Here is a 15,532-nt window from a genome sequence, read left to right as displayed (position 1 = left end):
TACCGAATGTTCGCAAAGAGCACCTCAAATATAATAAAGAGCGCACTTTTTATTGAACTCAATAACTTCGTTACAACCCATGGCTTGGTATTTATTAAGCCTTTGAAAAACCCCCAGCAACTGTCGCACCCGCCACAGTGGCTCAGTGCTAAGTTATTGTGCTAAAGCACGAGAACACGGGTTCGATTCCCGGCTGCGGCGGCCGCTTTTCTGATAGAGGCGAAAAGCAAAAAACGTTCGTGTGTATGAGACTTCGGCGCACGTTAAAGATCCCAAGGTGGTAAAAAATAATCCGGAGCCCTCCACCACGGCGCGCCTCATCGCCTGCGTTGCGTCGGAGCGTTAAACTCTACAATCAATCAATCAACTGTCGCAAACTACGAGAAGCAGCAAACACTTCATAAAAGAACCACCATAAATTTCCCCGTAAGGATATTTCGAGAACTTGGTTCTCAACACAACGGTATTTCTGAGAAGCTGCACCTCCCACAAATAATATTACATGCAGCCAACATTCCTTCAAAAAGGCTCGAAATGGAGTTTAACGTTCACTGTTTTGTAACAGCCCTTAGTGTGGCTATTCTTCTTTGGCGAACGTACAGCATCCCCTGGCGAAAATTTTGCAAAGTATCTTTTTTGTTATCAAGGATACTTCATCAACGATTCGCACAGCACACAACAGCTGTGCTGTTTTAATCTGATGATCGTCCGTTTTAAGCATTCAACTGGACATAAACCTTACGTTCTGCCTTAAAACAGCGTTGATGAAGTTACTATTTTATCGTTAAAAGAAGATTTTACAAATTTTCGCCAGAAAAGTTTTGTTTCAACCAACATGCAGCCATTTTAACTTTATTTTTGAAATAACGTTATAACCGGCCTTTACGTCAAGCGTAATAAATTTGGGCTCGAGCGGTCCCCCTTCGCTACCATAACGAACCATGGTTATATTGAAATACAATTATACGCATTGTCACTGCGTTTTCGAAAACCAAGCTGCTGTTAGTTTGCCTACACCCGCCTTATAAAACGGAGTAAAACAAAGGCATTTAAAGGGCGAAGGAATAGGCACAGTGTTGCTTACCTTGATTTTCCTTCCGATGCGTTTTCCTGTACCTTACAAGAGAGTTGGCGACCGCAGCCCCAACGCCCTCGTAAAGAGTCGGGAATGATAAGAGATACGAGTTCCTCTCATGCACAAACACACGTTCGCTAAAAAAAGGATGTGCCGGAGACAGACGCGTTATCGGGTTCTCTGCCCGCGCCCGAGCGATACCAACACGCTAAGCAGAGGTTTGCGTTTGCTGGCCTTGCCAGATAAATTGCGGTTAACTCTGGGGCGTGAAAGATGTGCTGTACCTGATTTACAACAAGCTTTAAGTCGATTTTTTTTCTTTGCTGTTTGTTGCATACGCAGCCTTGTTGTCGGAAAAGGAGCAAATCCGTAGGGTAGTTCAGGTCCTCCATATCATGCGAAGTTAAAACAAATAATTTTATAGTCATAAAAGACCACTACTTAGCCGAAAATTGGTGTTCTAAAACCTCATTCACCGAGAAATTGAAGCGCCCTATTTCACCCCTATTTCTTGTATTAGAATACCTTCCGCGGTGGCTCGATGGCTTAGGTGTTGTCATGCTCAGTCCAAATACTGCAGTCACATTATAGATCCTCAGGTAGTCCACATTATTCTGAAGCCCGCCTCTGCGGCGCGCCTCAAAGCCTAAAGGTATCTTTGGCGTGTTAAACCCCACAATCAATCAATGTATTTCATTGAAAGCGACCGTTGTTTTCATTGACACAAACATTGTGTTTTATTTGCCCCCTTGGTGTGCCTGGAAAAATTCCCCGCATTTCCCCGAGGGGAAGAATGTAAAAGTGCGAATGCACGAGTTGAATTTGCGCGGTTCGGTAATGTTCGCGAAAGAGAGATCACACACACACACACAACTACAAGCACTTATTCCCAGACACCTATTTGTGTTGTCGTTGTACTTGATTGCTAGAGCGGATCTCAGCTTTGAAATTTCGTGTCAGTACTCCTTTAAGCGGGTGCATTAGCACTTCTCACGCCCGATTCCTGGCCAATCCCCCACGTGGGTATGTGCCATGCACAGACACCTATTTGTGTTGTCGTTGTACTTGATTGCTAGAGCGGATCTCAGCTTTGAAATTTCGTGTCAGTACTCCTTCAAGCGGGTGCAGTAGCCCTTCTCACGCCCCATTACTGGCCAATCCCCCACGTGGGTATGTGCCATGTCAGCGGCCAGGCAGCGCGCGCCCATCTCCCCCCGTTGCCAAGGAAGACGAGGAGATTCCTGGCCAATTCCCCACGTGGGTATGCTATGCGGACATCGCCAATTGATTGCTAGAGCGGATCTCAGCTTTGAAATTTCGTGTCAGTACTCCTTTAAGCGGGTGCATTAGCCCTTCTCACGCCCGATTCCTGGCCAATCCCCCACGTAAGTATGTGCCATGTCAGCGGCCAGGCAGCGCGCGCCCATCTCCCCCCGTTGTTAAGGAAGACGAGGAGATTTCTGGCCAATCCCCATCTCACCCCGTTGCCAAGGAAGACGAGGAGATTCCTGGCCAATCCCCCACGTGGGTATGCTATGCGGACATCGCCGGTGGACGCAGGTTCAGGGTCGCTTAAGAAGTGCATCGCACTTAAAACTGTGGCAGTGTGGTGCACGGCTGTCAGAACTCAGGCCAGGGATGAATGTTCTTGGTTGCCATACGTGCGTGGAGACACAGCGAATGAGAAACATCGATAAAAAAGGCTCTAGATTTCAGCTCCACGTTATCCCGTGAACCTCTCAAGAAGCAGTCATATCTGTCACCTCAAAACACCAGGCGGAGCACGCCAGTGCTCGCCAGACAGATAAGATAATAATTTACTTTGACCATTGAAGCGAGGCAGGTACAGTGATAAGCGAAACTCAATGTTGTGAGACGTGCTAAGAGAAGCAAGGCGTCAGCTCTACACTATCGTTGCCACTATTCTTACGACTGAACCGCCACAACAGTCCTTTTGTAATTGTTGCGGCAACAGGACATCCAGCTCGTGATTGAAGTTGTTGTGGTTGGTATTGAAAATTTCAGGATAAATGCTATTACGGGAAAAGTCTAATCTCGTGATTTCATGTTACGTATGCTTTCTAAGTTGACTCCCACTGAAATGATTCCATCAGTGTATCGATCTGTACATTAATCCCGACATTGGCAATCCACGGGTTACTATGGGCCTTGAGTGCTAACTAAAAAAACTCTTACTTTATAAAGAGTCTTTTCCAGAAAGTCATATATAAACTCCGATTCGAATAGCAGAAACAACTTGTACGTGTATGGAAGATATGTTGTGCAGTCTGTCTACCTGTACTTTGTGTAACAAGTACGATGCAGCAATCGCTGCGCATCTCGCTGTTGCGTTTCGCTACGCTTAGATGTTGCCCACCAAGAGAGCGACGAAAACCCTGAGTTTGTCCCTCAAACTCTCTTTTCTATATTATGAACGTCAGTTTCTTTAAAACACCGCATCTAAAACCTTTAAGCCTACGTCCACTAATAAACCTTCAGAAACAATAATGACACTATCAACACGGAATTCTCAATGGTTAACTTTTCAACAGGAGAAGGGAATTTAAAATCCTGGCGCACATTTTTATTTCAGAGGTTAAAAAAATGCGGTATCTTTGTCTGTCTGTATATTTTATGAAAAGTTGCTCTGCAGTCGGTAACAAGCTAAACTTACTGCCAAACATGTTCCAGCCTAAAACTCGGCACCAAATTACAATTATGATCAAACATGTTTCCAGCTAAAACTATTTAGAAACACATGTTAGTTTCACAACAATCGGTGTTGGGGCCTTTAGGTTGCCGCAATAAATCTATACTCAGTTGAACGTCTACGTCGTGGCCTAATAGTGAACTGGTGATTTCGCGACATTAGTAGCATCATCATTTGTGTGTTGTGAGGATGCAATCAGATCCTTTACAATAAGAAACTACGTAGCTGTCACAAACACGTTTATTATAATCAATTCAACTGAATAAATCGAAATGTAAAACTATTATTGTTAGGTTAGAATTTAAAGTACAAAGCACAATACTATTTAGTACGCATTCGAGTTGCCGAAAACACTGGAGACATTTTTGCTCCTAGATGTGGTACTAGATGCAGTCCTTTGTTTGAGGTGGCCCATTTACAACAGTTGAAAAAACAGTATAATGGTTCTTTTTTTTATCCCAGCCAAAGATGTCGCTTCTATTTCCACGCAATCCCGAATACCTATTTTTCTCGATTTCACCGGCACCTCTAACACTGCATCTAATCCTGGAGATTTACTGTGAACACGTGTATTCAACCAATTTCTGTCTACATAAGAGTTTGTCAAAGGTAATAATTTTGGGATCTCTGCTCCAAAAAATCTTTTTTTATAGAGAGTATTCCCATGACGTCACCACATCGAAAAGTATGCTGGAAACCTGCACCGTGCAGGCGGCGGCCATGACGGTGGCGGTGATGAAACATGCTTGGGCGCACTAGGAGACGGAGTCGTTACGTTAATGTTGTTATCGTGCACGGCGTTGACAATGCTCAGACCAGAAGTGGTTGTTCTTGGTTGTGTTCAAATACTGATGTTTCAATCTGGTTGCAGGCGCTTGAAAGCACTATGAAGAAAAAACTGCGGTGGTGGTGGCGTCGGCATTGAATATTACCTTGTTCACACGATTTGTTACCGTGATGCAATAATCCTTGTCACTAAATGACAAGTCACTAGTGACCGTGGCCACTAAGTGACGAGAACCATTTGACCAGTGGCTAATCGTCCAGCGGCCACAGCTGAAGCAAGTTGGCGACGGCGTGAGTTTGCGCGGAAAGCTAAGCACTTTTCGCTACGTTTAAAAAAAACCCGCCCGCATCTTCCCACGGGGGGAACTCGAGTAAATGCGTCGCAGGGTTGTGGGGGTATCGCGTGAATGTTGCGGAATTGGGTATGGTTTGGGAATGCTTAATTGTTATTTCGTCTTTATTATTCCTATTTATTGAATGAAGGAGAAGCGAAGGCAAGGAGTGTAAAGTTAAAGTCTGTCTTTATTGCTTGGTGCCGTCAAGCAAAGCGTCAAGTCAAGCGAAAGCCAAGCAAAGACGCCCTTGACTGAATTCCGAACGCGCACTCCGCCGCTTATATACACACCGCCCGCGTTTGAGGGAGAGGAGTACGGGGGAGAGACGCGCATGCGCACACTTCCGTACACAAGCGCGCGAACTCTCCACGCACCCACCACGCCGTTATCACGTGTACACGCCCTGCCGCCGTTAATGTTGAGCGCGACGCAGCGCACGGGTAGCTACGACGCATGCGCGCACAGACGCGCTCCCCCCGCACCGCCGCAGCTGTAGTTGAGAGCGACGGAGCGCAGGGGGTACACGCACTCCTCCTGCACCGCCGCACCTGTTGTTGAGAGCGAGGAGGGTACGGGGGAGAGACGCACACCTGCGCCTTGACGCGACCCGCAAGCGCAGTGAGCGTGTGGACGGCGCCGACAACATGGACGAGTGACATCGCGAGCCTAAGAAATGCTCCGCATTTAAAAGACCTTGCACATATCACTTTGGATTAGCTGCAGTGATCGTGTTTATAATTTCGTACGACAGAAACACCAGTACTGGAAGCTAGCGATCACACTTGCAGCAACTCTAAATCTTGCGAGACTGCGAAGGACGGGGCGAGGCAAGGTTGCGACAAACAACAGCGCGCGTCTTGTCTCGTTGGTTTCGTTACGTTTTGTAGCTGTTTCTTACGTTAAGGTCAGCACCGATAAGCTCAAACTCGTGCGCTCTCCAGCTAGCGGCTAATAATGTTCGAATGAGCTCCATCACGAAGTCGGTGTTCGTACGACGCTTTTCGTACTCGACAGATTTCGGCAGCGCTCAAGCACAGCAGTCGAACGGGAACGCCCGCAACACAGTCCCCGACAGTGCAATGCTTTTCGTGGGCAATTACAACCACGTAGCGAAAAAGCTCCAGGGAGAGGGCAGCCAGGTAAATGAGTTATTTTCCCCCCTCCATCCCCCCTAGTTTTCGCTAAGCACCTCGTAAGCATTATTTCCCCCCATACTTAACTTCTCATTCGCTCACGGATGCTTATGCCCGTCTGTTTCAGCTCAGCAGACGGTCATAATGATTGAGCGGAGTAACCTCTACACAAGTGTTGTTTTGATGGCTACAAGTAGTGCTGAAATTTGCTTGCACTGTGCCCAGTGCAACTTCATTACCCTTTACCCACGCTGTACACATTTGCAGGTGAATAACTCCCAGGCCCTATTGACGGAGTCAATGGCTGCTGTTGAACTGATGTAGAAGCTCAATGTGTTCTACTCACCACAATGATTATTCTTGGCCCACGTCTGTGTGTAATGATTTATCTATTCGCATTTGCTAAATGGAAGCGCCATGTTGGGGACATATTGCTTATGATTTATTTTTTGTAAGGAGGCAGTTGCAGCGACACCCCAGAGTTGCTTCTGGAGAGGTTAAAATGAAAGTTGTACCTGAAATGCGTCTCCTAGTTCTTTGTTCGCCCTCATCGCTTATGTTTGCAAAGGTGGGTATGTAAGTGTTCAGTGCGTTTTTATCCCAATTGCAGTCTTGTTTTGCACAATAAAGCAGCCAATTCATTGTGTCTTTTTACTTCTGTAAAATTTGATTGTTTGAATATTTTCAGAAGCACGTCGCCGCAGAATTGTCTACGAGAAATATACGACGTTTATTGCATACGCGAATTTTAATGTACATAAGAGCTCGTGTCTGAGCAACAAGTCTCAGAGAGACGAAATTGTCAGTCTCTGATTCTTAAAGCAGCCCAGCTCATGTTACATTTGAACCACACCCAACTGCCAATAAGACGCTATCATCTGGTGGCAAGCTATAGAGTAGGCGGTATTTTGTCACTTCCTGTTGCTTGTCCTACCTCTGCAGCCTTCACAAATAAACGTTATGACTCACTGGCGGGCTATCCCAAATAGAAACTTGGCAGTATTGTGATTTTTGTAGTTAGACCACGTCTTTGTACTAAAGATTGCCTGTATACAGACACTACGAAACCTATGCTACAACTGCAACCAAAGTTCCAAGGGCCTGTTCAAAGCACATGGGCGCGGTGCGCCACAGGTATCCTTTCTCTGGCCCCTTCGCAATGGCAGCAGGTGCACACACACAACATTGAGCTGCCGGTGTTCCCAATCCTCGTCGTAGTAGCTTGACTGACCTGCAGTGAAGAGGAGGGTTTCTGAAAATAGTGGAATAGTTGCACGTCTTCTCCTCAAATGCCACCACAGCTACACGATTTGGTTTTTAAATTCATATTATGTGTGTACAGCTTTCACAAGCGCTGTAGTGGTGACTCACGGCCCTGTAAACAAAAGAGAATCTAGTAAAAAAAGAAACATGAAAACTTGAGTGTAATAAATTATGATTTCTAGCTGTGTACGTGATGTCAAAACATCCATTCACACTGCCATTTGGACAATTTATGTTTCAAGGTTGCAGTACCGTGCTAGAGCCTGCAGCTTCATGGCGTTTCTTGTTGTCGGCTCTTATGGAAAGTAATTATACCAGCAACAATTGCACAAGAATTCCTTACCGTGCATCTTATGTGACGGCAATGAAAATACTTATGGCACAACAGCACACATTGGTAGCATAATTGCACATAAACATAAGGCAGCATTCAGAAGAATGCCCCACACTGTAATTAGGGCACAGCGTCGCCGTTTTTCTGTCGGTACTGCTGTTGCAAATAAACTGGTGGACGCGGTAAACACAACGAAGATCCACCTCGCTATTTACTTCACTTGTCTCGTAACCACTAGGCAGACAATCATGACACCATGTGTCAACCTTGTGCTGCAAAGAGTGAGAAAATAGCTCAATCATCCGGGACGGCGGGTGCTTGGTGGCGCTGAGGGCAGCTGAGCAGAGGTGACATCAGTCACAGTCAGCCGCGTTTGCGCTGTGTATAGGCAGCGGTCGTCGTCTTCATGACGGGCTGCTCCGCACGTGCTGTCGTCCTTCACTGGCTATCTGTCTTCGTGCGTTGTTTGATTTGCGTACACAAAACAACTGCTTAGCTACTGTTTCGGCGCGGCAACCTAAGCTGCCAAGCAGCTTGGACGTAGCAGCTTTGAAGTAGCCTAGGTTAAGTCTTATAGACCAGTGTTGAGTAAGTGTCATCTCTCGGGCAGCGTAGGTTCCTTACAAAATACAAACAGACGCAGAAATGTTGGCGACGATAAAACAGGAAACAATCAGGACATCTGCGGGTTTCATGTAACAACCGCGAGCCGTAAGGTGCATGTGGGAACATAATAGCGTACGTCTCAAGCTTCTTCATAGAACATATAAGCTTCGCTTCGCACTTTCCCTGTAAAAAAACCTGTGGGATACGGCAGGTAATTACGGCCAGGGGGACACTGTCGGATAAATTTGTGGTTGATTACATGACTGCAATCACCTTAGCGACGATTGCCCCAGCGCATTGTTTGTGCGCGTTTTTGGCCGTAAAGGTTGTGCGGAGGCACTTTCTACTCTCCTATCACTCAACGCAAACGTATTAGCTCGCATACGCAACCTTAGAACCAGACGGCATCGTTTATTTCATTTTTCTGTTGCTTTCAGGCTGAGCGAGATATCGCCCGAGATGCTAAGTGGAAGCTGGATACAGTGACAGCACGCTTTCCACGGAAGCGCGCTGGCTTTGCACACACAAAAACAGGGCACACACATACGGAACTATAAATATGCCTACAAGAAAGGAAATGATCGCAGTAAACGTTGGTGTGTTGCTTGTTTGTTGAAGCCACCGCTGTTGACAGGAAGAAAACAACCCGAAGGCACCCGGTGCGACGCTTCGCAGACTTCTCTATCGTCTTGTTTCATTGCCTATGCGTAGCATCAGGCGCCGAAAAGACGCTCACCAAGTGATCATTTCCCATCCGCCTCTTGTTCGCATCGACGTCTTGCAATGGTGTACGTAGTACTAAAGTACTGTAAACCGCCACCCACACGCTGCAAACCAACAAGCACACCTACAACTGTCGCCAATTCTTCGGCTGATCGTCAAATCGCCCTTCCAATAAGGCCTTGCGGCAGCGCAGATGGGCCGCCAGTGAATACTCTATATACTGCTAGAGAATGGAGGTATTGCTACTACGCCATCACGTTCTGGTTTAATGGCTATACAGAATATTTATAACAATTACTTTCCTTCCCCGCAGTGCTTTTTAGAGTGATTACTCCGAATACTCGTTTAGTGAACTGTCGCTGAAACACCCAAATGAAATGCTCCACTCTCTCTCTACTTACCTGCATGGCAGCGGGCTATTTCACTATACTAGGGGGAAGACATTTAAAGATCTGTTTTTTATCTATGTTTTTGTCTTTAAACGGCAGTGCTTACAAATTCGCTTTCTTTTTTGTACGGCAGTGTATTTGGACTGACATTACGTCGTCTCTGTACCAAGCTTTTCTTTTCAAACTGTTTCCGTCTGTTTCCGGGGCACAAACGAGCGGAATTTTCAACGTGACTTTCAGGAGCGCTATTCAGCGTAAAAAAACTTGTTAAACGTGAAAAAATATTCACTTGTCGCTTCTCGCTGCCTCAACTAATCAGTTTTATTCTTAGTTCTTTTACTTCTCGCAAAACGCTCTTGGTGAGGACTCATGCTCCGTCTTTGGTCATTTATTTATTTATTTATTTCCAGATAATGCGGACAGCATTGCTGTCTAAGCAGGGACGGTGTCAGAGGTGATGACAACAAGCGTTCAAAAGAATTTGCATCATGGCACTCCACAAAATCAGATGGCAATGCATTCCAGCGTTCAATTGTACAAGGGAAAAATGATTTTTGAAATATTTTAGTGTGGGCGAAGAATGACCGTATCGTTTTTGAGTGGCTCAGTCTCGCTGAACCGTGTGGAGCAGGGAGTAGATATGTATCACTGCTCAAGCTAATTTTTTTGTGATAAAGCAAATACAAAACCTTAAGCTTGGCAATCTGCGGACGCTTCTGGAGTGGTTCTAACTCTAGCTGTTTTAACATATTAGTAACGGATGATCGAAAACTGTAATCAGAAACAATGAATCGTGCAGCTAGCCGTTGAATCCGCTCAATTTTTTCAATAGGTTTTGTGTGGTGAGGACACCATACAACTGATGCATAATCGAGGACTCTTCGGATTAATGTGCGGTGAGCCTCTAGTTTAACTTTTTCGGTGAGCGCCTCAGCTTTCTGCGGAAAAAACAGACCTTTTTAAACGCTCTGTTGCAAATGTCGTCGTAGGTAATGTGTCTCCCAATTAAGGTTATTTGTAATAGTTAGGTCCAAATACTTAACAGAAGATACAGTGTTAATGTACCGCGTTGCAATTTGGTAGCGATGAATCAACGAATTCTTCGTGCTTGTTATTGTCACAGAAACTGTTTTAGAAAAGGTAATTAATATTCCATTACGTCCACAACAGTTCGCGAGTTTACAGAGGTTGCTATTCAAACGGACTTGAGAATCGCAGTTATCAATAACAGAATAGAGAACACAATCATCAGCAAACAATTTCACATGTACATTTTCATCAAGGTGCTTCCCAATGTCATTTATGAATATCAGAAAAAATAATGGTTTTAGAACCGATCCTTGTGGGACCCCTGACAAAACCGGTAATACGTTAGACCTGGAACCATTACATTCAACAAACTGCATGCGTTTTGACAGGTAGGACTGAATCCATAGCACCAACTTTTGCGGGATAACTGCTTCTTTTAACCGCTCCACAAGCTACACATGGGGTACCCGATCGAAAGTTTTGGATAAATCCAAAAATATGGCGTCAATTTGCTGTTGCTTATCGATTGCGGAGGCAAAATCGTGAATAACAGAAACCAGTTGGGTAACCGTAGAAACATGTTTTCGAAGTCCATGCTGATATTCAACAAAAAACTGGTTGGCTTCTAAATAGTTAGATATATGACTAGTGATAACGTGTTCCATTAGTTTTCAGCACGTGCTGATCAGGGAGATTGGTTTGTAATTAGTAGGAGACAGCTGATCTCCAGCCTTGAATACAGGTATAATCTTTGCCAACAGCCAGTCTATCGGTAGGGAGGCTTCTTCAAGAGATGCATTAAAGATGATGTAGACATACTCGAAAATAACCTCCGCGTACCGGTTCAAAAAGGCATTTGGTAAGCCATCAGGACCAGATGCTTTTTTAGTTTTAATTTTCAACAAAAGATCCAAAATTCCCGCACGAATGAAGCCCAGGTCAGACATGGTGGCACAAGGAGACAACGAGGTACTTATGGAAGCGACAGAAAGGGGTGATAAGGGTGATAATTAACAAGTGGTTTAGGCAGCTTCCCTCTCTTGCCGCGTTTGTCTATGCCGACGAGGGTCCAAGAGGCGTATTGGGTACCTACCACAAACACTCCTACCATCCCACCCGCCCTCTCTGACGACTCAACCACCCTCACAGGCCAGCACTGATGCAGACAGCAAGAGTGCTCTCGCACAGGCCTCAATTAAAGCACGTCTTTCTTTCTCTCTCTCTCTTTCCCGCTGGTACCAAACAGCATCTTGAAGCGGCGGTGGGCAAATGCACAAATTAAAGCAGGCCACTTTTGTAAAACGCCGGTGCGCAGCACGTGCTTAAAACATGATAGGAGCGCGCTACCAGCGTCACATGGTCTGGCTGGTTGGTGTGCCTGTTTCATTTTATTTTATTTACAATTCATAGCTCTATCAGTGGTTCGTATTTTAAACAAAAATGCGGAGTGTTTTTATCCGTGAAGGGCAATTGGGCCGCAGGAGGTCATAAGAGTAATTTATGGCAATTTAGAAACGAATATTTAAAGGTGGTTTTACGAGGGTAAACTAAAAACCACCGTTATAACACGTGCGAAATCTTTTCAGCGTGGTTTCTATCCTTAAATAGCGACCATAAACAGATAGGACCATATTCAGGCAACAGTTTTATCGAGAGGGTCATGCTTTCAACACAACCTAAAATACGCAGTGAAGGGATTCCGTTTGCGATTGCAAAATCATATTCCCTTCGGCAATCTTTGTTTCAGACCGTGAATGTTGTCTTCCACAGTTTCGAGAACGACACATGCTATCATTGGCCTAGTTTAGTTCAAGCACCCCACTTAATAAAAACTGCGGGGAAGCTTTATATGCTAGTGTTTCGCTTGAGGGCTTTATGTGTCCGTTTTCATACCGGCTGGGCTTACCTAGTGGACGAGAGGCGAGAGGAAATTCCGCGCGCGTATAGTGCACTCGTCTTTGTGCTCTTCCTTGGGGCCCCTAGATACAGCTGTGGCCAGGCCCATTCCCACTTTCCACGAATGTTTCCCCCAGCCGGCAGAATGTGGTGAAGACGATCATTACCGCTTTTGACGAGGCCCGTAACGGGTAGAGATGCGTCGGTAGCCTATGGATAACTCGCTGTTCTCGGTAGAGTTAAGGTCGCTACAAGGTCGATCTAAGAGTCAGAAGTTAAATGGAGAAACGTGCCGCGGCGTCTACAGGTGCTGTAGTGTCCAAGGTTACTGGGCTCCGTGAACTATTCACTCGTCTGTGCCTGTCGCCACGACTGCGGAAATTTGTGGTCGAGGCTTATATGTGACGGGTGCTCGGAGCGACCTCCTGCAATTCGGAAGGGCTTCCGACTAGTTGGCAAGGAAAGTGAATATTTTGGCGGCGTGGAGAGCAATGTTACCCGTAATTTGTAGGGTTCGGTACTTCAGAGAGAGCCGCCTGAGCATTGATTGTTTAGCGCTCTGAATTCTGTTGCGACGTCGTTTGGCGTGTTTTTTGTGCAAATCTCGAACTTACGCATACGGTGAGAGAGTCGTCACGTAACTATTTGTGTACTCACCTGCGATTTGTTGTTATTGTGGCAATCAGCAGCCTTGTGTGGCTTATGTGATCATCATCATCATCGTCATTATCATCATCATCATCACCACCAGCCTATCTAAGCCCACTGCCCACTGCAGGTCAAATGCCTCTCCCAATAAAGACCAATTATACTGGTGCTGTGCTAACTGCGACCAATTTATTCCAACAAACTCCTTGATCTCATCTGCCCATCCAACTTTCTGCCGCCCCCTGCCACGCTTGCCTTCCCTGGGGATCCATTCTTATCCTAATGACCAACGGTTATCTTGCATTCGCATTACATGCCCTGCCCACGTCCATTTCTTCCTAATTTCTACTAATATGTCCTTCACACACGTTTGTTCCCTGAACCACTCCACTCTCTTCTTGTCTCTTAATCTTACACCTATCATCTTCCGTACCACTGAGCGCCGAGTCGTCCTCAGTTTCCCCCTTATTCAGCCTCGAAGTTTCTGCCCCGTAGGTGAGTACCATGGCTTAAGTGGTAGGCCGTACAAAATCTTTGTTGCAGCATTTGTTCAGAAGGCGGGACTTTCTCAATAAAACTCCGGTTTTGGGTTTTGGTCAACAGAGAGGTGAGCCCTGCTGTTTGCGGGCCCTGCTCGACTCTTCGTTTAAGAAATTCCGCAATTTGCACATTTCTTCATTTTTCTGAAGAAACCATCATCTGCCACGCGCAGTCGACAACCACGAGCCAGCCATCGTCTTCCATCTTATTTTGGATTTCCATCGCCAGGTACTCATACTCTACCACGAGCCAAACAGCCACTGTACCGTTTTTTTCACGAGCCACCTTTCGTTCCCTGGTGACATTTTTGAATTTCAATTGATTGTAACATACTGAGTTATACATATTTGCAAACGATGGCCGAAGCATGCATATGAACCTATCTCTGTCATAATAACAGTAATCAAGCTGCGCATTACGTAACAAAACACCTAACTAGTTTGGTGTGCATGAATAATACTCAAAAGATGACATAATTGGCTGAGTATTAGAGAAAACATAAAAGCCATTTAATGTGTTGAAAAAATTCATGACGCCACGTACATGGTTAAGGGTTATACGCATGTCGAAGATGCCGGATGCTATACATGCAGACGCTCAGCCTGACCACACGTGTTTGTTGCGGAAGCTCCAACATTCTGCGTTGTCGAATATACTTGGTATTGTTACGCAAAAATTAGCCACTGTTAATTACAACCAAGCGCCAGCGTCAGCTACGGAGCTAAACGAGGGAACAAGAGGAGGAGGTAGCGCTCCGGCTAGGCATCCGCCGTTTTAGAATCGCTTTGAGGTCTCAGCGTAGGTGGCCATAGGCCTCGTAACCTTGTCGCCAATAAATCCTTTCAGTAAGAGTATATTAAAGTTTCTGTAAGTTAATTCCTATGTCAGCAAATAGCCACAAAAGCCACATTCTCCAGCAAAACGTTTGCATGAAAAAAGCAGCTTTGTCCGGGACAGTCACCGTTCAACCTGAGACCTGGTGCGCCATTTTGTCGCTGGTAGTCTGTCAATTAGCAATCCGGGCTAATGACGATGTTTTATTACTTTCGCGAAGTGTCAATGTACTCGCACCGCTCAAGAAACGCCAGTTACCAGAGCCCATCAAAACACTGGCCAATAAAATAAAAATAGGAATATGTTCAGTAGGGCAGAACTTAAAAATCATTTATTTAGTGTCATAGGCTCTAGCCTGATTTTTTCCCATAATCTTTAATTTGCGGAAAAAGCTACAAACATTTTACAAACATAACAGAAGACTTTGTTCTGTGTACAATGACCACTCCTTACAGATTAGTTGAAAACATTTGCTAGAGAACACTGCTGAAGGAATAAGTGTTCAAACGAGAGAGCTTCGGTTACTACTGAACCGAACCTTCTGATCTGATCTCTCAAGGTGTACGAGTCCCCTTATTGTGAACGCTTCTTTATCCGGTGGGGTCGAGGCAGGGAGGTTTCAGTCGAGTGCCAGCACACTGATCTTGAGGACGACGCAGTTTCGGACCAAGAAACCTTTTCTTTCATTCTCCAGCAGCGGAATGGGGATGAGTTGCGAGTAGCCGAACATTGGATTCAGCTGATCGTGCGCCGGTTTCTTCAGGCAGGCTTCAGCGTGAGCAGCATCGGACGGGTCTAGCTCGAATCTGCGGCTTTCAGCGTCTTCGTGTTGGTTTACGAGAACCACGCGAATCTGAAAAAAAATATTTACAATGCTATTATCTTTTCGATAATATATAAAGCACCACCGGCGCCTTAAAATACACCTTTCAGAGGACCTTTATTAAGTGAATGTTCTTAATAAATGCCGCTAAGGACACGCCTGGCCTTGAACGCAAAGTGCACTGAAATTTCAGATGGACCAAGTTTATTTTTAATGGGTAATCAGTAAAACCTAATCAGGAGGACAGGAGTGGTGGCCCCGTGAAAGCTTCACTAATCAGCCAGAAGCGTTTACAAAAGCTCCGCCGCACACTCCGCTGCACCTGCCGGTGGGTCGAGTAAACAGCCATGAGGCACCTGTGGCGCTCCGGCCGTCGGGGGGTTCTTCTTATGACCAACAATGCAGCTG

General features: G+C 45.6%; 1 protein-coding gene across 6 annotated transcripts in view; it reads right to left on the bottom strand.

Annotated features, from left to right (window-relative positions):
• Positions 1-14,491: 14,491 nt before the first annotated feature.
• LOC144141137 (TNF receptor-associated factor 3-like) overlaps positions 14,492-15,532 on the bottom strand; it is a 115,566-nt gene continuing 114,525 nt past the window's right edge. For all 6 annotated transcript variants that reach the window (XM_077672673.1, XM_077672672.1, XM_077672671.1 and 3 more), the window contains one exon: positions 14,492-15,154. In XM_077672673.1, coding sequence (XP_077528799.1) covers positions 14,921-15,154 — 234 coding nt within the window. In that variant the 3' untranslated portion in view covers positions 14,492-14,920. The remainder of the gene's footprint in view (positions 15,155-15,532) is intronic.

The sequence above is a fragment of the Haemaphysalis longicornis genome, unplaced genomic scaffold, assembly GCF_048455015.1.
Source record: "Haemaphysalis longicornis isolate Haplotype H1 unplaced genomic scaffold, Haemaphysalis longicornis Haplotype H1 scaffold_6, whole genome shotgun sequence".
NCBI lineage: Eukaryota > Metazoa > Arthropoda > Arachnida > Ixodida > Ixodidae > Haemaphysalis > Haemaphysalis longicornis.
Note: the sequence above shows the minus strand (reverse complement) of the source record. Positions and strands in the feature narration are given on the sequence as shown.